The sequence below is a fragment of the Apostichopus japonicus genome, chromosome 23 (assembly GCF_037975245.1).
Source record: "Apostichopus japonicus isolate 1M-3 chromosome 23, ASM3797524v1, whole genome shotgun sequence".
Lineage (NCBI taxonomy): Eukaryota > Metazoa > Echinodermata > Holothuroidea > Aspidochirotida > Stichopodidae > Apostichopus > Apostichopus japonicus.
The window spans coordinates 10114234-10139021 of NC_092583.1; the positions used below are offsets into that span (position 1 = coordinate 10114234).

A 24788-nucleotide genomic window follows, 5' to 3' on the forward strand; every position below is an offset into this window, starting at 1 on the left:
CTTACAATGCTAATACCACTCCATACTGTCCCTCGTACCATGCTTCAAAACACTCATACTGACAGTATGAACAGTTCCTAACCTTCAGGATACCCATACTGCTCGTACTGTCAAAACCAGTGCTTGGAAGCATGACACGATTGTACAGTTACAAAAAGTTGTCCCAACTGGGTTGCTACATAACACCAGGGATCTAATAACTACTTATTATCTGGTATTCCAAAACATTTTTACATTCATGAAGTCCTTTAAAGGGTGTGAAGACTCACGCAAAAAGAAACGTCTAATGCCGGTAATTTGACCTAGTTTCGAATGAGGTGTAACAGAAGTGTTAAACACCACCATCGATCCCAGAAAATACACACACAGCTTGCTACTGTCAGTAATTAGACACTAGTGTACAGTCAGTACATACAGCTGTGGTCAATACCCACAGCACAGTATACAAACGATACAGCGATGGACATCTCAGGTCCAGCTAAAGATAACATTTAAGGAATCACGTTTCATTACTGTCTGCATTTTGTAGGGACACAAAACAAAACGTCACTTACAAGCAACAGAAAGTTAACTTTTTCAGATGGCCGCACACGGTTTGGGGCGAGTCTTCAATGCCTTTAAATAACATTTACACATTCAATCATGCTTGTAATTGTTCTATTTAACTACTTAACTGCTGGCTATAAGAAGTCAATTAAATTAAATGAAACAGAGAAAACAAAATTGTTTTTCAAAAAATGGGAAATATTTATCCAAATTATTGCCCAAAACAAAAGATCAATTATCATTCGTACTTACCTAATTGGTTGCCATTAACCATTCCTCTAAGGTTGACACCTTCTTCACCCTGGATGGTCCAGAAGCAGAATTCATTATTCAAATAGTTAGTGTTTGGATAACCAGCCGTGCTGAAGCTAGTAGAACCACCCGCGGGGACATTCAACACAGCTTCACAACCTGATATTGAAACAAGACAAAAGATATGTTTCCTTTACGGCTGTCAGATACGAGCAGTCTACTTCCGAGAAAAAAATGCTGACTTATAGAAAATGGAAAATGTCGGATGTGACTTGGAAATGTTACCTATTTCTTTTTGAAACAAAGTAACATCTAACTAATCTTCAGGAACCAGGTAAAATAGGTGGAACTGCATGAAATACTAAAAATGAAGACATTGTTTCGATTCAAAACTGTTGTCATGGTTTATGTGACAACCCCTTTGTAAGTTATGTCGCACTTAATGACACTTATGACTCCCTTCTGTGATTGGTTAACGAGATATGTGAGAAAAAGTGGCTAAAAAAGTTCCCAACAATATTTTAGGGTCATTTTTTTCATTTTCACTCATGACTCCAACAAAGACTTAAATTTGAAAAGGTGAAACGGTAAACAAAAATTGATAGTTTCTAAACAGCACATTTGTCAAGACATTCAAAAAAATTCCAGATACCACAGAGGGCAGCAGCTTTCCAGAGTAGACCAACGACTGTTTCCTCTTCTGTCACGCTTCTGTCAGAAAGTGATTCTTAGGGGAAAAAATGGATTACTCACCCACATCCTCCTGTATTCGAATTTGGAAACCCGACGCCGTGCCGCTCTGGTCAGAGGTGAAAGTGATGGAACCGTATCGGTTATTAATGACGACATCTCCGGGAACGGCGCTACCCGATGCCATCAACAGGGGCCATTCCACGCCAAGTGCGGTCAAAGCGGTCGAGGTTCTGACCTCTACAAAGTCGTAGCTGCAAGATGAGTTAGGTGAAGTTTACGTATGACGGTTTATACAAAGTCAAACTATAAAGCTCGTTTGGACGTCTCATGTACGTAAGATGATATGGCTCGTACGTTGACTTTACTTTCTTGACAATTTGGTGAGAGATTACCATAAATGGGGCTTAATTTTCAAATATAAATTCCTAGGCCGATTTTGTTGAACCTTTACTATAAATAATACTAAGGCCTTAAACATGAATGAGTATACCCTTATGGCCAATTTTATCTAATACTATGAAAGGGATCATTTTGATAAAATTGACTAGCTAGGGGTGTTAATTTTCAACCACCTTTCCTTTCCCTACTCACTGTGTGACAACTCTTCATGAACGATGCCACTCCTGTGGCCTCTTTGTCAAATACTGTGAAAAGGGGAACTCACTTTCGACAGATTGACTAGGCTACGCTATTTAGTATCAACCCCTATTCGTATCCCTGGGACCTTAACCTATCATGCCACCCATTGTCCAATCAGGTCACTCCTGTGGCCACTCTGTCAAATACTGTGATAAGGGGAACTCACTTTGGACAGATTGACTAGGCTAGGCTATTTAGTATCAACCCCTATTCGTATCCCTGTGACCAATAACTTATCATGCCACCCATTGTCGAATCAGGTCACTCCTGTGGTCACTTTGTAAAATACTTTGGGAAGTTAAAGCCAATGGTGACAAGATTGACTAGCCAGAAGTAATTATCAAACTCTTTTTTTTTTCTCTCTCTCTTTTCGTCTCTTGACGTCAGGCTACAAACAGAGCGGATATGTAAGATATTCCAAGTGAGAACACTATTTGATGCAGATGCAATATCTTAGACAGCATAATATTAATATTACTGTCTCTGTCCCTTCTTCATTCTAAAAGAATGCATAGTGTGGTTTTTTTTCTCTTTCCTTTGTTTTGTTTGTTTGAGAAAGCAAAGTAAAATACCTTACAGAAAACACTGCAAAAATATAAATCATGTTTGAGTGAAAAAAAAAAAAAAACAACAGTTTCAACAACATCAATTTGACATTACTAACATGAAAGTGTTTAACTTACAAATTTTTTTTTTGGGGGGGGGGAAGAATTATTAACCAATTTCAAATTGGGCTTACCCTTCCTCAGTATCAAAATTGTCAAAAACCACTTTATATCTTCTACCGGGGTTGCCCACGAGTTGCCAGGTACAAATCTCGTTGTTGCCATAGTTACCAGGATAATCAGAGCTAGTGATGACAACACTGCCACCTCCCGAAGGAACATTGATGGTAGATCCATTGCACACGGCCTGAATTACTACATCCTTTGAAACAACAGCTGGTTGTTTGGTTGGCATCGGTTCACCTGAAGGGAAGGGAGTGAGAAAAAATAGATATAGATAAAAATATAGATGAATATTTTAAAACATTACAAAGGATCACTCCCAAAATTGGTGTCCACAAATATTATCTGGAGGCCGAAATTAAAAATTATAAATATCACATTAATACAAACAACAAACACAGTTTAAAAGCATGACGAATTAATTCAGGTCAATGTCTGATTTACATTCATCGAAAAGTTATTTAGAGAGACGAGCGGTCTGTATCGAAATATTTTCGGGGATTCCTTTTCGAGAATTTTTTTTTACCGATAAACAACCCACTGCACTTGGTGACTAAAGTTGATACAAACCTTGGTGTATTCTTGGCCAACCTACTCAAGAAAATGAGTTTACCGATTTTAATATCTTAACCTGGTATCGTTTCTTTTTAATTTCCAATATAAGCTGGACTAGAATACGACTGATTGCGAGTGACAATTGTCTTGTTTTGCTCAAATGTGATTATGAATGATCAACAATTCAAATCTATAAATTAGCTTAAATCGCCTTTCCATAATAATATTCAATTACTTACTTTATCCACGCCGGGTAATCAAGCAAAGCTATGAACAGATCGAGAAAGTATGTACTCAGCCCCCCCCCCCAACCCCAACCACAAAAATAAAGTTTGGTGTCGTCACCTGACCACTCCAGTACACCGAAGGAGACACCACGTCCACTCTGACTGCTGTCTGACCTGAATCGAATCCACATGGTCGCACTGCCAGAGTAGATCACGTCCTCCTTGGGTTCAGAGCCGTCGTAACGATACAACCGACTGTCCATGTCCGTAGGATCCGTGCCGATGCCGATGTCCACCCAGTCGGAATGTTCCTCTAAGCTGATGTCGTAGATGTTCAAGGCGAGCTTGTTGCCTTGGTTGCCGGCTCTCAGGATCCACGTGCAGTCCTCGTAGGGTGGGTAAACGCTCGGGTAACCCTCCGATTGGATCTGCAGGGCCGGAGCATTGGCTTTGGTGGTGTAGTCCGCCTGGCACTTAGACTCGGGGAAGCCTTTAACGGAGATCATAAAGAATTAATTTTGTTAATTTACTTTAATTTTATAAATCATTTGTTAAAAAGTTCAGAGTTTAAAAAGCGTTACAGAGTATTTTTCCTCTATTCAATTGGCACCCATCATCCACAAACGTTTGTTTGTGAAGCAAAAATGGTGGTTTCTGGGAGGTTAACCCAAATCAATCAAAAGTAGTTAAATTATGTCCCATGATGAGGGTGAACTTAAGTCAATAAAGAAATCACTCGATGCAAAGCGTAAAAGCCTAGTTTTGCTGTGCTATAAGCTATCATGACACTTCACCTATTGCCCTTTATATGCTATTAAAATACCCCCAGGGGGTATTTTAATGTGGGTGAGATTCGTTAATCCATACATTATCCATCCTAATTTGGAAGGGTTGTTTAGCTTTTGAACAGTTTGCTCACGGGGGGAAATTGCTACCTCAAAAAACAAAGCCAACCCCCCCCCCAAAAAAAAATTGCACGTAATGATATGAATTTGAAATTGAGATGCTTAGAATAATTGTGTTCCTGTTTCGTCTGTCAGGTAATTTTTCTTCTGGACAATCTTGTCTAACATGAGCGACCTTTGACATATATTCCTTACCTAATTCCACTGGTCGGTACAAAATGATAAATCCGATAGTCTCGGACGCATCGTCGGATGTGAACCTGACCTGGATTCTGTTGCCGTAACTCAGATAAACCTTAGGGGTAGCAAATCCCGTTAAGATCTGTTATCGTAAAGAAGACAAAAAAACAAAAACAAATTAAAAATGGAAAAGTCAGATATTGGTGGCAAATCAACCAATTAATTAGCAGTTTATGTAAATAATGAAGACGTCGGAATGTTTACAAGATCATGGGAAACATGAGTGTGACATGGAAGAAGGATATTAAGAATGGTTTTAATCAACACCAAACAGTTTTTACCGGAGACATTCAGATTTTACCTTTGGTGGAACATCCGCAAATTCTGGGTTCAGCTCTGTAATTTCAACAAAGTCGTTGGAGTCTGTGAGGACCCACAAGAAGAACTGGAATTCGATTCTGGAACCTTCGTCGAAGTCAAAGATGTAGACGCAGTCCACGTTTGGTGGGTACTGACCGGGTGACAATGGTGAGCTGACGTTACCAATGCCATGATCAATGGTCTCTGGGTTACCATCACATCCTGGTTCTATAAGATAGAGACAGACAGAGATAATCAATATTGAAATATGCTGATATCTAATATGCATATTCATGTGTGTCATTGATATTGACGGGAGGATATCAATCATAAGATATTAAAGGGAGGGGATCAAGGGTAAGATATTAAAGGGAGGGGATCAAGGGTAAGATATTGAATCAAGGAGATCAAGGGTAAGGACATAAATGGTGAGACTATAGATTAAAGATATTTACATTAGAACTTACCATTGTACGAGGGAAGAACAACCTGTTTGGAGGTGAGGTAGTCGAGGTCACCAGAGGTCCAGGATCGAGCACTGACTGCGATGTCATAACTCGTCGCAGGACGCAGATTCTCCAAAATATACTCCGATGTATCCCCTCCCGCTACGAACGTCTCGGTCCAGAGTAGCGAACCGACGACCCTGTATCTGATGTTGTATCCAAGGACATCACAGATCTTTGATCCTAGCTGCCATGATATTCTAGCAGAGGAATAAGACTGCGCCGAGACAGAGAAGAAGGTAGGGTTGGCGTCCGAAGGATCAACCGCAGCTGTGGAGAGGTGAGAGGAAGAGGGGGGTGGGGGTGAAACAATGGTGAAATATTTGGAGATGAATATAAAAGTAAAATAAAATCATATAAGATGGATTAAATTATGCAGGCGTTTTATGGACAGGCACTTAGAATCTCTTGCAAGTTCAGGAACACTGTTCTAGGCTTTATATATATGGTAATGAACTTGTAAATAAAAAATCGACTGATACTTTAGGTATACTGATCAACACACAGAGATCAATGATCAATATCGCACATAAACCTTAAGAATTTAATCTAACCAACTTTACAGAACGTTCAATTGAAAAAAAATTCTAAAAAATATATATATAAAAAAAATATATAAAAAATAAATAAAAAAGAGTCTTTCTTGTTCCTTCACTAGGGAGAATAGATTGATCTGAATATTTGTGATTATAAATTCATAATTCCATTAAATTTCATGAAGATTATTTCCTATCAGGATCACCTCATTGCCTTAAACAAACCATTTCTCAATGATTTCTTCCAAAGCGATACGAGGTAGAATCATATCGGCCTCCCTTAAAACTCACCGTTCTCGTTGATTTCGCAGAGGTACATGACCCGGTCGGAGCAGACCCAGTCGTTCCAGGACCAATCAGAGGCAATCAGAACGCAATCTTCGTCACCGTTGTAGTCGTCCGGCTGTTCGGGACCCCAGTTGTCGAAAGATGTCGGCCTTGTGCAATCGATCCATTGGAAGTCTCCCTCCGTTCCGATATCATAGAGACCTGTGCGGGTTTAAAGTGCGAGCATGAATATAGAGAGAGGCTGCAGCAGCTGCAAACTCAGGCTGCAGCAAGGCTGAATCAATATCAAACAAAAGAGATTATCTCGGAAACCAGCAGTTCCAATTGTATCAAACTGCACAGCTTAAAAGATTTCATCCTACGCAGCCTGGCTGCAGCAGCTGCAAATCCCCTGCAGCAAGGCTGAATTAATGTCAAACAAAAGAGATTATCTCGGAGACCAGCAGTTCCAATTGTATGAAACTGCACAGCGTAAAAGATTTCATCCTACGCAGCCTGGCTGCAGCAGCTGCAAAATCCCCTGCAGCAAGGCTGAATCAATGTCAGATCTAAGATATTAACTTTCTAGACCAGCAGACTTGCCCAGTTGTGTGAGATGTAGATGGTATTTACAAACTGATGATATCCCCTTTTTTTTTTATATGAACCCTGTTGAACAAAGTTGACACTTGGAACATAAACATATAAACACGGAATCAATGTAGTCGTGTCAGGGTAACAAGGGTAACTCGTACATGGGTGAGAACATTTCTCTGTATTCAACAATGTTTCAAAAGGCCAAAACGGGCAAATGAAAGATTGCAAGCTGAATTTTGGTCAATAAAATGGAAAGGAAGGTTAATTTTTTTTTTCTCATCGCTCACCAATCCACCAATCAGCTCCGAATCCGACACTCCTCCAATAAGCATCTTCATCCGCATCGTTGATGACGATGAGATCTGAGTTTGGTGTCGACTGGCAGTCGGTTCTGGCGTCGTACCACGACAGCATGGTGGTGCCGATCTTGTAACATCCGTTGTTGTACTGCTTACGGTAGCCTTGAGGGCAAAGGTCAGCTAAAAGATCAAATGCAAAAGTCAAATTTATAGTACTGTAAAGGAGTGGTTAATACTCATGATAAATCATTTGGGTTTGATTTTATTTGATGCATGGCAAGGCCATTAAAGGACAAAAATAATGAATATTGATCATATCATATCTGTTTATACATACATATGTATGAATGTATGCATATTTATATATATACATATGTATGCTTATATATCTACACACACATACAAACACATATATATTGCATGTATTGGATGTGGTATGGCAGATATGTGAAATTATTTAAGATCGACATAAAATGAACATTCCACTTTTTGGAACTCATCTAGCACAGTAAAGCCTGTACCTCCATTTGGCTGGGAAAAGTGCTTACCAGTGGTGGAGTGTCCATACAGTCAGAGGGGGCCGATGCCCCCTGACGGACTCAAATGGACTGCTGGCGCCCTTTTCAGCCTTTTACCACTTTTTACTTATTCGTGATTATTGACTTTTTTATTGCGCTCTAAAATACCCATTGACATTTGTCACATTTTGTTGGTGTCATTTTCTGACAAAATGGCGATGACACCTATTTATTCTTCTTTTATCTGCAAATTAGCAAGGCCCCGAAAGGGTCATTTCCGGGGATCTAGGGAGTATCTATACTCAAAAATATTATGTATGCTCCGCGCCAACCTGTGGTGGCGCTCTGCCCCTACAGACCATTCTCGCCCCCTAACCAATACCCCTAGCTCCGCCACTGGTGCTTACAGTGTCAATGAAAGCTTGCGCATTAAGAGGGTTGCAGGTCTATAGTAACACAGGTAAATGAGACAGGTAAATGAGACATTCAGATTTGTTACCTGTCTCATCAGGCAACGTAGCCATGACCGGTGGCATCAAATACGGTAGGACACCTCCAGCTGTGACGGCTGCCACGCTGAAAGAGTAAGTCATTTCTGGAAGAAGGTCCATCACTTCGTACATACTGCTACCTCCACCCTCCACCATGTACTCCAAGGGTGCGGTGCTGTTGTCTGATACCCATACCTGGTAACCGGTGACGTCACAGTTGTAAGGTGATGGATCCCACGTGACCTCGACTGAGGTGTATGAAGCCACAGCAGCGGCGAGGTTCGTCGGACTCGCTTCTTCTCTCTCAAACTCTGAAAAAAGAAGGAGAAATTTTTAAAAAAATACAAAGAGATGAATAAATTAAATACCACAGGATGACATTTTTCATCCACAGAGAGCCCGCCACCTACCCACCACACCCCAGCCCCCAATAAATGTTAAATTTCTTTCATGATGGAGTCTACAGCTCAACCCATTTTTAATTTCAGCATTTTAGTCAGAATCATACTGATTGACATCAACTGATTGTACTGCAGTAAGGTTATATGATCTTTCAAGCAATAGTAAATATGAACAACCCAATAAAGGCTACAGATAAAACAGGAATAACAGATACGTACATCATAATCTAAAATCATAAACATCATAAATCATAATTTCTCGTCTCTACTAATAATTATGCGCTTGAAGTGTTCAATACAATCAGGTACTTGGCAAACATCTTATATTAAAAGCGTCAAATAGTTTTAAAAGAACAAAAAGCCGATAGTAATTTTTAAAAAGTCACATTCTCTTTTAATTTGATCTTTTTTTTGGCCATACCTTTGAAAACAATTTGACAGATGTACTGCACGGGTCTCTCACAGGGCCAGTCGTTAAACTGACCGTTGGGCAGCAGCTGCCCGCAGTCTTCTCCTGCATTGCCGCTCGGCTGGCCGGAGGCCCAGTTGGAGGTGGAGAAATCATTGAAGTCCATGCAGTCCACCCAACGCCATCTGCCTTCGGTCGCTTGGTCATAAGCACCTGAAGAGAAAAGAGATACAGAGATTCTTATGAAGTGTAACTGCCGATTTTGCAAAAGAGGAACAATTTGTGCACACCAAAATTATGTGCCAATTAGTAAACAGTACAAGTATATAAAATTGCATATTGTATAAAAATTGAATCAAATTGAATGAAAATTATAGAGAAAATAATACAGGGCTTTAATTTTAATTTTTGTTGATATGATAGCCTTCAAAGTTCATCAGAATTGGCTCCTAAGCTTGCATGCATGCATGATTATAATGGCTCTAAGTTTTCAAAACTACTTTTCTGGTATCTCCAGACATTGAGGAGTGGTAGTTATAAGGCAAATAAATGTTTCAGAGCGAAAAATCTTTTTGAGGGTGGGTAATCAAATGTTTGTTGAATCTGGAATATGGGTGACCATTAATTGACTTCCTAGCATATTTTGGGCCAGTACTAATGAGCTTTCATATTCTTCCCAAAATCTTTTTATAATGAGCAAGAAAACCAAAGAAGACAATTGGGTTGAGAAAAACAACTCTATAAATCATTGATCTGACACATATCTACATATTACAATAACAAAATTGGTAGGTTGCTATAGAAACTCACCAATCCACCAATCACCACCCATGGTTTTTGATAGAATGTAGTCAAGTGTTACTTGGTTGTCAATGATGGCTAGGTCTCCATCTTCTACTCCTTGACAGAAACCTCTTGCTTGCTCCCAGCTTGTTGTGTTACGGGCAAAGTAATAACAGTTGTCATCCGTGCCACGTTCGTACATTGGTGGACATTCTGGCGCTGTTTACGAATATGAAAAAATAAAATTACACACATTGTTTTTTATATAAATTGTCTGTGGTCTCAGTGAAGTGCAGGAAGGGATTGGAATCATGAAACATTTATGAAAGACAAAAATGAAAAAAAAAAACGATTATTAAAGGTTAAAAAAGTTTGATCATGAGTGATTCTGTATAATCTACCTACTTTGTTTCTTCATAAATCTTTACATTTCCCTCGTTTGATTTTTTCCGACGAATAATTTAATTTCATGTAGATAGAACCAATCTGTGCTCATGCTGACAAATATTTCAATGTTTCAGCAGAAACAGAAACCTTGATTGTAATTATCAGACTTCTATCATTATTGGATCATCCAGATAAAATATCCAAGCCATTCTCTTCTTTTAAGGCAATGTAGCATCACTCAACTACAATTATTTTCATTTAAATTTAATTTACATTTGCACACACACTTTATCATATAAGTTGGCCAAAAAAAAAAAAAAAAGTAAATACTGAACCACTTTACAGTCATGCATTATTTGTTGTTATGACAAATTCTCTACCACATACAGTCTATTACTACCATAGCAACCAAACTACATTACAGTGTATCAAAACTGGTGTCTTTAGTCCTTTAAAACTTCCATATCTGGTTCACACACATTCACCAAAATGTCAAACATCACTAAGGTTTAATGCAACATATCACAAATAGTCATGAGAAAGATTAAACTCAAATGAATTGCAAAATTAGTGTGAATTAATCTTTATACCATAGCAACCACTCTACATTGCAGTATACAAAACTGGTGTCTTTAGTCCTTTAAAACTTTCATATCAGGTTCACACACATTCACCAAAATGTCAAACAGCACTAGGTTTATAATAACATATCACAAATAGTCATAAGATAGTATGCATTGCAGAGGTGAATTAATCTTAATACCATAGCAACCACTCTACGTTACAGTATACAAAACTGGTGTCTTTAGTCCTTTAAACTTCCATATCTGGTTCACACACCTTCACCAAAATGTCAAACATCATTAAGGTTTAAAGCAACATAACACAAATAGTCATGAGAAAGATTAAACTCAAATGAATTGCAAAATAAGACTGAATTAATCTTAGAAACCATAGCAACCACTCTACATTACAGTATACAAAACTGGTGTCTTTAGTCCTTTAAAACTTTCATATCAGGTTCACACACCTTCACCAAAATGTCAAACATCATCAAGGTTTAAAACAACATATCACAAACAGTCATAAGGAAGGTTAAAATCAAATCATGAATTTGCAAAATAAGTGTGAATTAATCTTATTTAATGGGACTGGAATGTACCTTCCAGAGTTGTCACGGTGACCTCATCAAATTCAGGTCGCTCCCCTTCGACAAGAGTGACGGTTCTCAGCTGGAAGCCGTAGGTCGTTGATACTTCCAGACCAAATATGGTGACACCGTCCGAATCGCCACCGGGTACTTCCACCGCTTCCCAGACTTCAGCTCCAATCTCACCGTAATAAACTCTGAGATAGGACAAAGATCATTTATTCGACGAGCAGAATCACGAGGGGGTAATTGCGATTCAGCGACGAGCCCAAGAAGAGTACACTACCGCAAAACCACCTCAAAGCTAGACCATATTTTCTTTTCTCTACATAAACAAAATGATCTGCAGCAGATTTATGTTTCTTTAGACTTTTTGAAGTGTTTGGTGGTATAAATATCCCCTGATGCATAGAATTTGTCATAATTTATACAATGCTAGAAGGATTTTACTAAAAATTACCACCAGTCAAACGACTCATAGGACTACGCACATCCGTACCTCCAGCAACTTGATAAACTTTCGATAAACGACAGTTTTGAGGAATTTTGCAAAAACTAAAGTTGAAAGCAAAAAAAGAAATGGATGGAAAAACCAGACTGACCTGTAACCAGTGACTTCACAAGTATATTGGGATGGAATCCAGCTCAACCGGATAGCCACATGGCTTACGGCAGATCCTAGGAAAAGTCGCGGGACGACTTCTTCTGGTTCATAGTCTGATGAAAGATGCAAAAATGCGGCGATGGCTGATTCGTTTATGACAATAACTTCACTTTAACACTTTTGTTTATGTTTAGAGGTAAATTCTGAAGGGTTAAAATACCCCCCTTTTTTTGTAGGTTAATATCTCACCTGTCTTGATATCTACACTAAAAGTAAGTAAAGTTTGTATAAACTTACTTCTTTAAAAATGCTTGTTTAAGTTTAAATATTCATATTGTACTATTCACAAATCCCAGCCGTACACTTCTAATTTTATCTACGTTAATATTCAGGGATGAGCCTGGGGTAAAAAAAAAAACCACAGAACTTTGTAAAAATTGCTGTATAGGCTCCAGTTTGCGTATGCTACAGTGTGTTAGGATAATAGTTTTTGTCCACAAGGTAGAAAAGAAATCACAGGTATTCGGCGAATTCGCGGACAAAGCTCATGCCTGAATATTTTAATGTAATTATATTTAATTTCATTATATTAATCTGCTCACTGCTTGTATTTATTTCACAGATGTACGGGAAGCTGCTCTCGCAATCCCTGTCGTTGTAGTTGCCGTTGTCGGACAGTTGGACGCAATTATCGCTTCCATCGACGTCGCTGGGCTGTCCAGCGGCCCACCTGCTCTCTGCATAGTTGGAGAGCATGCTGCAATCCGTCCAGTAGAAGTTACCCTCAGAAGCTCTGTCGGTCATACCTGAAAGAGACAATTTTTAAAACAAAATGTTTTTTTTTTAATATTCAAATTTGATTCATCAATGTTATGACTCAAGGAGGCATGCTTGTAAAATGGCATACATATTGACCAACAGGTCCCGATTCTGTTTTTGAGTGCAACATGCATACTTTTTTCTTCTCTCTGCATCAAAGGATCGATGTTTCACAAAAATGTTTACATCTCCCCAGGAAAAAATTTACCTCAAATTTACCGCGGTAACATACCACACTTTTAACACGGTAAAACTGCGGTAAATCTGTTTTACATTACCGTGGTGTTTTGGCCCTATGGACGCAGTTAACCGCGGTTTACCGCAGTAAACTATCACAAATTTACCATGGTTTTACCTCGCTTTTACCCCAATTTTACCGCAATTTACCACGGTGTTACCATACTTTTACCGCGCTTTTACCACGCTTTTACCCTTAATTTACCACAGTTTTACCGTTTTTTTACCCCAATTTTACTGCAATTTACCACAATGTTACCATACTTTTACCACGCTTTTACCCTAAATTTATCTTTCGAGCAACAGAAACCAAACCTAGCAATGTCTTGCGATCAAAATGTTGCAAAGTCAACTTCATTGGAACTTGGATTCGAATGTACACGCACAAACAATTGACGGTTAGCATCACTTCTGAAACAAGCACAATTTTCACAACTGCAGAAATTGTGAAAATTCTAATTATCTGGGAAAAGGATTAACCAAACAAAGCCCCTTGATCTGACAGTTTTAAAGAAATGTCTATGTACCTGGTACGGGTATGTTAAGAACTATAATACACTGTGGGTGCCTGCATTATTAGATTGGGACACTGTCTTTTATATACCAGGAGGATTCATTTTTTAACAATATATGTGTTTGATAGTAAGTCATTGAGGGAGAAAATATTGCACTGGTCTACAGTACCTGCATGCATGAACATCTGAAAATGTTGACACCGTAAAAAGCTATACCCGGCAAAGATAGTTTAGGTGGTGAAATTAGAATCAATGGTAACAGTTGTCCAAAAAAAACAACAACTAATGTTCGGTATTTTCCTATGTCCCATCTGAGGTTAGGCCGAATGTCTTTTTTGGAGTTACTGCATAGTTATAACTACTGTAGTATTGAGCATAGCAAAATAGGGAATCATGAAATACATTTTGAGATGTTCTACATGCTTCAGCAAATAAAACAGACATTCCACAAATCAAACATGCACAGTTGGTGAATGTCTGTAAAGGATATCTAGTAGCTAACAGGGCCAATGAAGAAATGCCTTTACAAGATTCATTGTAATTGTTAAAAAAAACACAAAAAAACACCTCCATCCGTCTAATTTTGAAACTCACCGATCCACCAATCGTATTGCTCCAAAAGTTGGTTCTCCAGAAGGAAGTTCATTTCGGCTTCCTCATCGATGATGGCGAGGTCGCCATCTACGGCCTGTCGGCAGTGAGCGCGTGCGGCCTCCCAAGTCATGTGTTCGCTGTTAAACTGATAGCAACCGTAGTCGTAGCCCACGATGTAGTCGTCGGGACAGAGGGCTGCCAGAGAATTAATTATTACATAAAAAGAAAGAAAACAAAAGACATTTGTGTCACAAGTTTTTGGAGAAAATGCTAAATACAAAAAAATTTGTTTGAAACTGGGTTGACGAAGGGTGACGTTGAATTTGGGAGAAGACTTTTGATAAATCTGACTTACAAGAGAGTGGCAGGGTGTAGATATTCGTTTCTCCGTACATCGGAAAGTCTTGGATGGTGTTGTACGGTACGATGCCGACGGCGTAGTTCGTGCCGGCTGAGAGACCTTCGATCAACACGGTGCCGCTATTCGGGTCGTCGACCACGACCTCTCCGCTTCCCCCTATGCCGTCGTTGTACCGGACCTTGTAACCGAGGAGGTCGCAATTATACTCGGATGCCACCCAGGTAGCACGGAGGGCTAGAGCTGACACAGCTTCTACACGGAAGCTAGTTGGGAATTGGTCTTCAAAGAGGTAGTCTAGAAATGGAAGGAATGATTGAATATTGTGATGGTGTTGAAATATTAAATATTAAAAACAAGACATATAGAAATGTTTGAATGTGTCCTTCAGACAAATTGTAGGAGTCATTTTGATTCGAGAGAGAAAGAAAGAGGGAGGGAGGATAAAGAGAATGCAGGGTCCAAAGAAGTAACAACAACAAAAAAAAATCAATGTCAGGGAGACCCAGACTGGAAAATACCTTCTACAAGATATTACGAGGCTCCGACCGGATTTGCAAATGATGGATGAAATTCTCGGGTCTATTGGAGACATACTGGGAGTTTTGTGAATCACTGACTAGGACCAGCAGCTCTGTAGCTGAATTCATGAGAATTTTGGTTATGTCTCCTTAAGATTTTATTAATATAGTCTTGTAGAGGCCATCAGAACATTGAGACACACAACGGTTGGCATCGAACTACCGTAGCAGTGACGCACAAACTACATAGTGATGTAACAACACACATACAAACTTAACCATATAAGCATGGACCTGTGTACATGGAAAAAACTTGACGAGAATGGCATTTCTTGTTGCTGCAATCATGAGAAAAAAATATGGGAATAACATAAAAAAATACTGCTAAAAGCCAACCAATTCCTTGAAATACCTATTGTTTATATTAACAAATATCCTGTTTCCATTACTGGAGGCTTTTAATACCAGCGTCTACTGTACTTTAGAACTGAAAAAAAGCTATAAAAGATCAAACCTTTTTCAACAACTTTGCACACATACTGCCAAACACCGGAACATTGAGTGTCTATGAATCTGCCATTTCCGTTGATGGCAACACAGTTCTGAGATTCGTCTGTATCGTCCGGTTCCCCGGGGGCGAAGTTCAGTCGTTGCCACGGCAAGATGTCCTGACAGTCTGACCACTGGAAGTCGTTTTCGACAGCCAAATCGTTCAGACCTACAGATCGAAAAGACATGACAGACAAAATATTTAGTTTTTTACATATTTGAACATTTCAAAATCATACTTTTGGGACTCTAGTGCCTAGTTCAAAAGACACTGGGGTGTAACCCACTGTGTCTATTAAAGGCCCACTCTGGTTTCTGACTGGCATGGCCAGAAAACCAATAAATTATTAGGATCACCAACAAGGGAGCCCTGACTATAGCTAGGCTACATTGAGATAAAAAACACAGGACTTTGTATTTTTTTTTGAGGTCCTGATCTTTATACATTTATCTTCTGCACTCCTCAAACAAACTTGATAACTTTTGACAAAAAATGAGAAATTATCCCTTTGAAATTCATTTTGAAACTGTCTTCATTCGGATACTTTTAAAAGTTTAGATAGTTTTTACATGTTCAAACAGTCATGCTAGCAATTAACTGCATAGACCTTTTCACGTGAGTTTATAAACTTGTATCACTATTAATGCACATGTATCCTATTAATGCATATGTATGCCTATTAATGCATATGTATCACTATTAATGCATATGTATCACTATTAATGCATATGTATCACTATTAATGCATGTCGTAGGATATCATCCTCAGTTTGATCAAAGTACAAGGTTCTTATTCTAAGGTAGATGCAAGGTGGACATTTTATGGTATGCCTGGTTGTCAAGGGAATGACAAGAAAAGTATTTTAGCTTAAATGAGAAACATCCACCAACCCTGTAGAACGGTAATCTCATCGGGGCCAAATTCTGTTACGATTGCGGTATGTTTTGGTTGTGTCATTATATTTGGGTCAATTGGGTGGTTATAAGGTGTAAATGAAATTTGAAAACTGGTAGAGGAAAGGGCCTGGGAGAGACACGGGGCCATCGAAACAAGAGAAAGGGTACATTTCCTACTCTAAGAACAGCAAGATTGAATTCCAGCAGAAACAGCTCTCACCAATCCAGAACGGAACTCCGTTGAAACCTGGTTGACTTTGGATGAAAGATAGTTCCTCCTGAGTTTCCACAACGGCAAGATCTCCCATCGGTGTGCGCTCGCAGGACCGACGGGCCTCCTGCCAATTGGCGGCCTCCGAAGCCAGCGCCAGGTAGAAACAGGTGAAGTCTGGTCCTTCGATGTATCCAGTAGGACAGTATTGTTCTGAAATTCAATTTAATTCAAATTAATTTTATAATACCTAAATATCAACTCGATACTGTCTCAAAGAAAGCAAAGCAGGCCTCCACCCCCCTCCTCCACCTCCCCCCTTTTCAAAAAAAAAAAGAATGTGGGATCGAGTAGACAGAGATCCAAGGTAGAAAAAGATGGTATAGATTATAGAATGGTATATTTGGAATGAAGGAGGGAAGTGGGGACCCTGAAGAGGCACAGTAGGCACAAAAGGGGCACACTGTAAGAATGTTACCAATTGTTGAAGGCTAGGTAGATAGGAGTGAGTAACATGGTTTAGCAGATGGGGTAAGACAGAAATGAAGTAAATTGGGAGAGGGGTATCAAGGGGGACCAGGGGGAGGGACACTTTACAAAGACATTTCTTTTCTTGCTACCCTTCAACAATGTTATACTGTGGCATTTATGAATGCTATGATGAAGTCTTATGATCGGTTAAAGCAAGAAATACCAGATTATCAGCAATGGTCACATGACACCATATCAGCCTATCGTATAGCTCGAATCAGATGATTATTCAAATGTATCATGTACTGCACAATCTGCATTAAGTGGGGTTGTTGAGGTGTGAACATATGACCACAAATGATCATTTTTGGCAAATTTTCCTGACAGAATCAATCTCTTTCTACATACCTGCCGGGGAAAGAGTTTTCACTGAAATGGTGTCCTCTGTGGTGCCCATACCGGTGCTAAATGTGTTAGCAACAACAGATACGGTGTAGAAAGCGTTAACGGCGAGCCCTGAGATATCCGCTACACTGGTAGTGATTCCATCCACAGTAGCGGTCTGTAAAGGAAAAATCATTGAGACACGTTGAAACACTTGTCGCAAAAGTTCTAAGAGACGTTTCCACTCATCATTACTCATACCAATAGCAGATGTGGTGCAGAAGAAGGTAATAGTATCTTCTAAAATATCTGCAATGTTTGAAAATATTCCATCTATACCTTATGCCTTTATTTATTTATTTGTTTTTGCCACAAAAGTACAAAGTGGAGGGAAGTCTTCCATAAAGCGTAAAAGCTTAACAATGTGGAAGACTCCCTGAAGAAAGAAAAGGATAGAAGAAAAAAAAATATATATATATAAACACTTATACATAAATATAAATAAAAATTAAATGTTCAATATATATATAGTAATTACATACAGGTATAATTTGGTAGTAGTCAGTAACTAGCTGTTATTTCCTTACATAACCACTTCTTAAAGGATGTGACTGACTTTGAAAGAACTTTTTCTATGCAATACTATGCAATACAACTATGCAATACAACTATGCAATACAATACAATGCAATATGCAATACTATGCAATACAATACAATATGCAATACTATGCAATACAATACAATATGTAATATCATGCAATACAATACAATATGCAATACTATGCAATACAATACAATATGCAATACTATGCAATACAATACAATATGCAATACTATGCAATACAATACAATGCAATATGCAATACACAAAGAACCTATGTTGAAGTTGGCACCAGGATGATGACAACAAAAAAAGGAATAGTTTGTAATGTCAAAGGTTTTGGAGCTTATGCAATGACACGCTTATTTAAAGAAAACTGCTGGTCGTTTAAGTCTAACTCACCATCATGTTCCCATCTTCATCGGTGTAATGTATGGCATAACCGATCTGATCGCAGTTATCTGCCGAGGAGGCCGGAGTCCATTCAACTCTGATACTCGTCTCTGTGGTACCTTTACCCTTTACTTCCGTTGGATTTCCGATAGAGGGTTCATAAAAACCTGCAGAGAGAAGAGAAAAGATTACCGAAAAATGATGACAAATGATGTAAGATGTATGCTATGTAGATGGTTAAATATGACTAAGTTTCCATGGCAATTGTCTGTTATATACTTTACCATACTGTCTGAATACAGATATCATGAGAAACGGAGGTATTGCAGGAGGAGTAAAAGTAGATGCACAGGAATTGATTAGTAAATTAAAAATGAAGTCGATGGGGTTTTAATATTCTCCTCTGGTAGAGAAAGGTTGAAATCTGTCTACACACGACATGACGTGTAGTTTAATGTTAAAATATCCATTTCTTGAACTTCCACGTATATGGTAATTAGTAATGAACTTAGGAACAAAGTAAACAATTAGGAACAATCTAAGACCATATATCTTGGTCATTGCCAAATCATTTTTTCTGTCCTGGAGGAAACATGCCATACAGGGTTAGGTGTTTACAGAGAACGGTCATGTCTGCGGTCGATCAACATCTAAAAGACATCACAAGATTTCAAAAACTATGAAGCAAACATAATGGAGAGTTTGTATCCTTAAAAATCCAAATCGAGGGAACATGATGGAAATTGGGTCAGGAAGCTTACTTTTGCCCTCTTTTAGCTTCTCACAGATATATTTAACTTCTCTTGTGCATGGGAAATCTGCATAGTAGCCAGGTTCTTTCACACCGAGGAGAACAGCACAGTCTTCATTGCCGTTGGCATTATCTGGCTGAGTGAGATTCCAGTTATAGGCTGCAAATCCTCCTGAAGGGGTGACGCAGTCCGACCAGTAGAAGCTGCCCTCGGTTTGAGCATCGTAAAATCCTTGAAAGGAAATGAAACAAAGGGATGCGGTGGATGAACAAGTGATGGCAGATAACAATATATAGGAAGGGAAGGGAAGTGGAGGGGAGGGGAGGGGAGGGGAGGAGAGGGGAAGGGAGGGGAAGGGAAGGGGAGGGGAGGGGAGCTCGGGGAGGGGAGGGGAGGGGAGGGGAGGGGAGGGGAGGGGAGGGGAGGGGAGGGGAAGGGAAGGGAAGGGAAGGGAAGGGAAGGGAAGGGAAGGGAAGGGAAGGGAAGGGAAGGGAAGGGAAGGGAAGGGAAGGGAAGGGAAGGGAAGGGAAGGGAAGGGAAGGGAAGGGAAGGGAAGGGGAGGGAAGTGGAAGGGGAGGGAAGTGGAAGGGAAGGGGAGGGGAGGGGAGGGGAGGGGAGGGGAGGGGAGGGGAGGGGAGGGGAGGGGAGGGGAGGGGAGGGGAGGGGAGGGGAGGGGAGGGGAGGGGAGGGGAGGGGAGGGGAGGGGAGGGGAGGGGAGGGGAGGGGAGGGGAGGGGAGGGGAGGGGAGGGGAGGGGAGGGGAGGGGAGTCATTTCAGGGACAAGTCATTTCAGAACCAGGACATGTCTTCCAATGCACCACCATCTTTAACATTCCATTCCTCAACGTGGAGATATCTACTCACCAATCCACCAGTCTTCTCCGCCAGACACACCTGTGATGAAGCGATTCTCGATGGCATTTTCAATGATGATCAGGTCAGAATTGGGGAATGATCGACAATGGGCCCGAGCGTCCGTCCAGGACTTTGGAGTTGTTCCTAAGTAGTAACAGCTGATACCGTCATGACCAGTTCCAGCCACGAAACCATCTTCACAGTAATCTAACGGTATGAAAATTAAGAGAGAAAAAGTGGGAAAAATTTGCTACAAATTCGAAAAAAAGGAGTGTATATAGAGAGAAACACGTTAAAGGAGAAGCAAACTGAAATAATAAACAAAGTAATAAACATTAAAACAATGAAGCACTCGTGGCTCCACGATATGTCATGTTTAGATTTGTTCAAGTCTTCAGTATTGTGTGTGAACTTTGAAGGAACATTGCCTTGTGATATCTGTCAAAGTATTAAAGTTTTTGGAGACATTTCTTTAAAAGCTGTTTGGGGAAACTGTACATTACAGTTGAATATTTCTATCACATATACCCGACGATTTATGAGTTTGTGTCTCCTTCAACTGTTAAAGAGCCTCTCATAAAATCATTAAAAAAAATTTTAAATGGAAGAAAGGAAGAAATTGTGACTGCTGGTAAAAGATTGTCTCTTTGGTCTTCCTCAACCTCCAAGAACTATGAAAACGGATCATTGCACTGTCCACATTATGAATTCAAACTCACATTCATAAATACAGACTACCAAACAAATACACTATTTAACTTATCCAAGATATGTTCAGTAATCTTCATTTTTTGGTACACTGATAAGGCAATTTAATCACAAAGAAATTCGAAAATTGTACAAAATTATAATTGTTGATAAATAAACATCTTACAAATTTCCTCATAGGTGAGATTAAATCCAGCTCCGGTGACGGTGAAATCCGACCGGAAGTTCAGCGTAAGTGTGTTGGCAGCACTGAATAAATCGGCAGGAATTTCACTACCTGTGAGTGGCTACAAGAATGACGATAAAAATGGGTAAAACATGAATTATTATTTATTCCAGATGCACGAAAAAGGAGCGTGGAAACATCACAAGTGTGAGATAAAACAGTTTGTATATCTTATATTGCAGGATTACAAGTATGGTCTACAGGTATTATGTTACATAGGTATGCGATACAGACATTGCTTTGGGGTTGATTAATATGTGGTAGGCTGCAAAGCCTATACATGACATGTTTTGAGCTTGCTCACTATAAAAAAAGCGATTGAACACCAATTTTTTAAAATTGACTTGTCAATGTTTTCTACTTATCTCCTTCTGCCAATTCGAGCATATTTAGTGATGTAGAAATAGCAACAATAATATCAATCACAGCATGCAAAAACCGATTAAGGTATTAAGATTGGGACTGATATTTTAGCAACAAAATGAAATCTGAATAAAGTCTGGGCAATCTGTTACTAATTGCTATTAATGAGCAAATTGCTTCAAAAACTCAAGTCAATCGCAAGTGGAAGAGAAAATTCACTGTTCATTGTGAGCTCCACATTGGATCAGGTAAAAGAACATCCGGTTTTCAAAAAATTTGGTCGTCTAGAAATGCTTTGATTGTGGATCATGTCGTTAATAACAGATTGTGACAAAAATGGCCGCAAGGGATATGACTTGATGCATGGGGAATATCTTCAGGGTTGCACTTATAAGGTCTTAAAGTATATAGCCTTAACAGAATAAAATAATTGTATTCCTCATCATTAGTACACCTTTAACATTATATCGGTCCGCTTGTTTCATTCTATTTTTTTTCAGGCATTTTTTTCCAACACGTTTCTGCATGTTTGACTGACTAGGGTGCTGTTTAACTGTAAATTTGTTACCATAACTGCTTGTATTATAAACACAGCATATTTAAATTCAGTTTGTACTTTAAACTGTCGACTTGCTCTGTATCTCAGTGTTAATCTCCATGTTTCATTGCAATCTTTCATCAGTTTTTCTTTTCCTTTCCAAGATCTTTTGTCATTTTTCATATCCTGCTTTCTCTACTTTTACCGTTCTGTATAAGCTCTCAATTCACAAAATACCAAAAAACGTGTATAGTTCGACTTCAACATTCGGTGAAGAGCATCGAACGTAGTTCTTACCCACTGTTCTAATGGTGCTTGCATCGTTCCAAGGACGTAGAGAATGTCGCGACCGTTCTCCAAATCGAATGCCGAAAATTTCAGACGGATGTTTAAACCGACTGAGACCGTGATTCTCCATTGGCAATCCATATTGTTGTAGTACATATTACCAAATCCGGGCGAGGTAATCACGCCATATGCATCATTATATGTTTGGTCTAAACAATTGTCTGGTGAGAGAAAAAAAAAAAATTATTGACAAACAATTTTTCTTTTCAAAATTCCCAATTATCCACACCATTGGTAAGAAACATCCATAGGAAATGTTCTTTTTTGGGGGGTTATGGATTTATGCATGAGTATAGTATGCTCTTTCGTTAATGGAAATTAATCCAAAACTTATATGGTAACCAAGCAACAAATTACCGTCATTCTGTTGCTATCCTTCTAAGTTTATCACTAACCGTCATTTTGAAGTGACATACTGTCACTGCAACAACATTTTTTTTTACATTATTCAGGGATGTGCTCAGGAATATTTGAGTGCCGGGCAGATTGTGCGGTAGTGTGATCCACACCCTGGGAGCGGGATCTCAAGGGTGGGGTACCCCCTCCCCACTGGAAAAATTTTGCACATGAAGTATGCTTAGGTGGTGCTATTTTTCCTATTCTGTGCCATGTATTCTCCCAGATTTTAGTTATGGTAAAATTTGTTAAATTATCATCAAAAAAGTGCAGGGCGGAAATTTTTTAAAATACTGTTTGTGCTGGGCGGCATTCAGAACTGCTGGGCGCAGCCGCCCGGTGCCGCCCAGTGTGAGCATAATCCCTGATTATTGATTCATCATCCTCACCATCGTAGACAGTCATGCGGAATCCCTTGCTCTGCACGCTCGAGTCACTCGTGAAGGTGACCCAGGCGCGGAAATAGTTGATGGACATCGAGCCACTCATAGTTCCAGAGGTCGCCAGGAGACGGGAAGTCAACAGGGGTACCCCACCGTACCCAATTTCAGCGACATCAAAGCCTTCCTCTGAGGAAATCAAGTTTGACAAATTTCGTTTTCAGAAAAGGGAAGCTGAGGTTTATTTCAGTAAAATAAAATAACATGCTAGAGATATTGAATATGAGGATGGCTAAGAGCTATTATTTTGTTGCCTGTGCCATGATCTTCTAAAATGTTTTGACTACCCAGCTCTACATTTTAGGATCCCCCGGGTCTGTGGAGTCCCGAAGGTACTTTCCGAAAAAGATACCGTTCTTAGAAGTTTTTTACCAAAAGCTGAATGCTGTCTTAAGAAAAATGTTTGGTTTTGCTTACAAATGACACACGTTTAAGGTCTGATTGCTAGAGACCACTTTCGACTGGTTTAGCATATAACACGGGAGGCAATATTGATGATGGTTTAGAAAATTCGGATAAAACTATCATTCAACATTTCTTGGCAAAAAAAAAATCCTTCCACTGTATAAAATGACAAATATGAACGGATGTGGTTGAATAGAAACCGGAAAATTATTTAAGGCTAGAAGACTGTCTAGACATAGGCAGCGGTGGTTCGAGTCGTTCAACTTTTCAACTCACCCGTAGAAAAGTCTTCGACCTCAATTCGAAGGTTTTGCGTGTGTTCACCATTGATCTCCCACCAGCAGAATTCATCGAAATCGTAATTGTTTGGATAATTTGGAGTTTGAAATGTGTAGCTCCCTCCGAGAGGCAATTTGTGGGTGATCTGACAACCTGGAAATACATAGATAGGACACGACGTCGAGAGATAAAGTATTTGCAATACAGAATATCCTACAGCTACTTTAAATAATACTGAATTGACGATGTTTTTTATTCAAACAGTCGGGTAACCAATTTGGGCCTTGCAGTTCCACATATCAATGACATTAAAAAATAAAACTAGGGATGTACATAGACTTTGCATTCGCAGAGTGGCCGCGGTGCCAACAAAGTCAACATTGTACCATGGCAAGCTGTAATTGGATAAAGTAAGCAGTCTTTAGTAGCCTACAGTAACATTTAAAGAATGACTACTTCTTCATCTTAATACTTCGAACTTAGACCTTCTACACAGTTAATTATGACAAGTTTCCCTTTTCCAGGCCGCGTCCCAACATTTCAAACAAAATCATGATACATTTTCTGCTCCACTGTGATATCCCGTTAAGAGCTATCCGCTGTACGTACCTGTGTCTACACCGACATAGAATCCAAACCCATTCTCTGTTTCCGATGAATCTGACGTGAATCGCACCCAGCCCCCGTCATCCGGTACCATGAATGGGTCGGGTAAAGAACTGCCGCTTGCTCGTAACAGAAGAGTCGTTCTATCACTCGGATCTTCGCCGTATCCGACTTCGACAAAGTCGTATCTGCAGAGATGGTTTGTAAGGAATCGTCAAGGGTTACGGTTGGATTTGTAATATTTAGACAAAAGAATGTGCAGAGAACTTTGGAGAAAACAAGAAAA

General features: G+C 39.5%; 1 protein-coding gene across 3 annotated transcripts in view; it reads right to left on the reverse strand.

Annotated features, from left to right (window-relative positions):
* Positions 1-24788, reverse strand: part of LOC139964572 (uncharacterized) — a 91867-nt gene that overhangs the window by 31749 nt on the left and 35330 nt on the right. For all 3 annotated transcript variants that reach the window (XM_071966259.1, XM_071966260.1, XM_071966261.1), the window contains exons 30-57: positions 24506-24690; positions 23894-24049; positions 23162-23341; positions 22326-22537; positions 21068-21188; positions 20203-20400; positions 19348-19569; positions 18596-18753; positions 17615-17768; positions 16745-16948; positions 15592-15795; positions 14554-14853; positions 14199-14393; positions 12636-12839; positions 12032-12146; positions 11442-11626; positions 9920-10111; positions 9122-9322; positions 8308-8610; positions 7279-7470; positions 6419-6616; positions 5553-5861; positions 5087-5313; positions 4741-4867; positions 3759-4130; positions 2870-3098; positions 1552-1742; positions 799-957 (exon numbers count right to left, since the gene is read on the reverse strand). In XM_071966259.1, the coding sequence (XP_071822360.1) occupies positions 799-957; positions 1552-1742; positions 2870-3098; positions 3759-4130; positions 4741-4867; positions 5087-5313; positions 5553-5861; positions 6419-6616; positions 7279-7470; positions 8308-8610; positions 9122-9322; positions 9920-10111; positions 11442-11626; positions 12032-12146; positions 12636-12839; positions 14199-14393; positions 14554-14853; positions 15592-15795; positions 16745-16948; positions 17615-17768; positions 18596-18753; positions 19348-19569; positions 20203-20400; positions 21068-21188; positions 22326-22537; positions 23162-23341; positions 23894-24049; positions 24506-24690 (5693 nt within the window). The remainder of the gene's footprint in view (positions 1-798; positions 958-1551; positions 1743-2869; positions 3099-3758; positions 4131-4740; positions 4868-5086; positions 5314-5552; positions 5862-6418; positions 6617-7278; positions 7471-8307; positions 8611-9121; positions 9323-9919; positions 10112-11441; positions 11627-12031; positions 12147-12635; positions 12840-14198; positions 14394-14553; positions 14854-15591; positions 15796-16744; positions 16949-17614; positions 17769-18595; positions 18754-19347; positions 19570-20202; positions 20401-21067; positions 21189-22325; positions 22538-23161; positions 23342-23893; positions 24050-24505; positions 24691-24788) is intronic.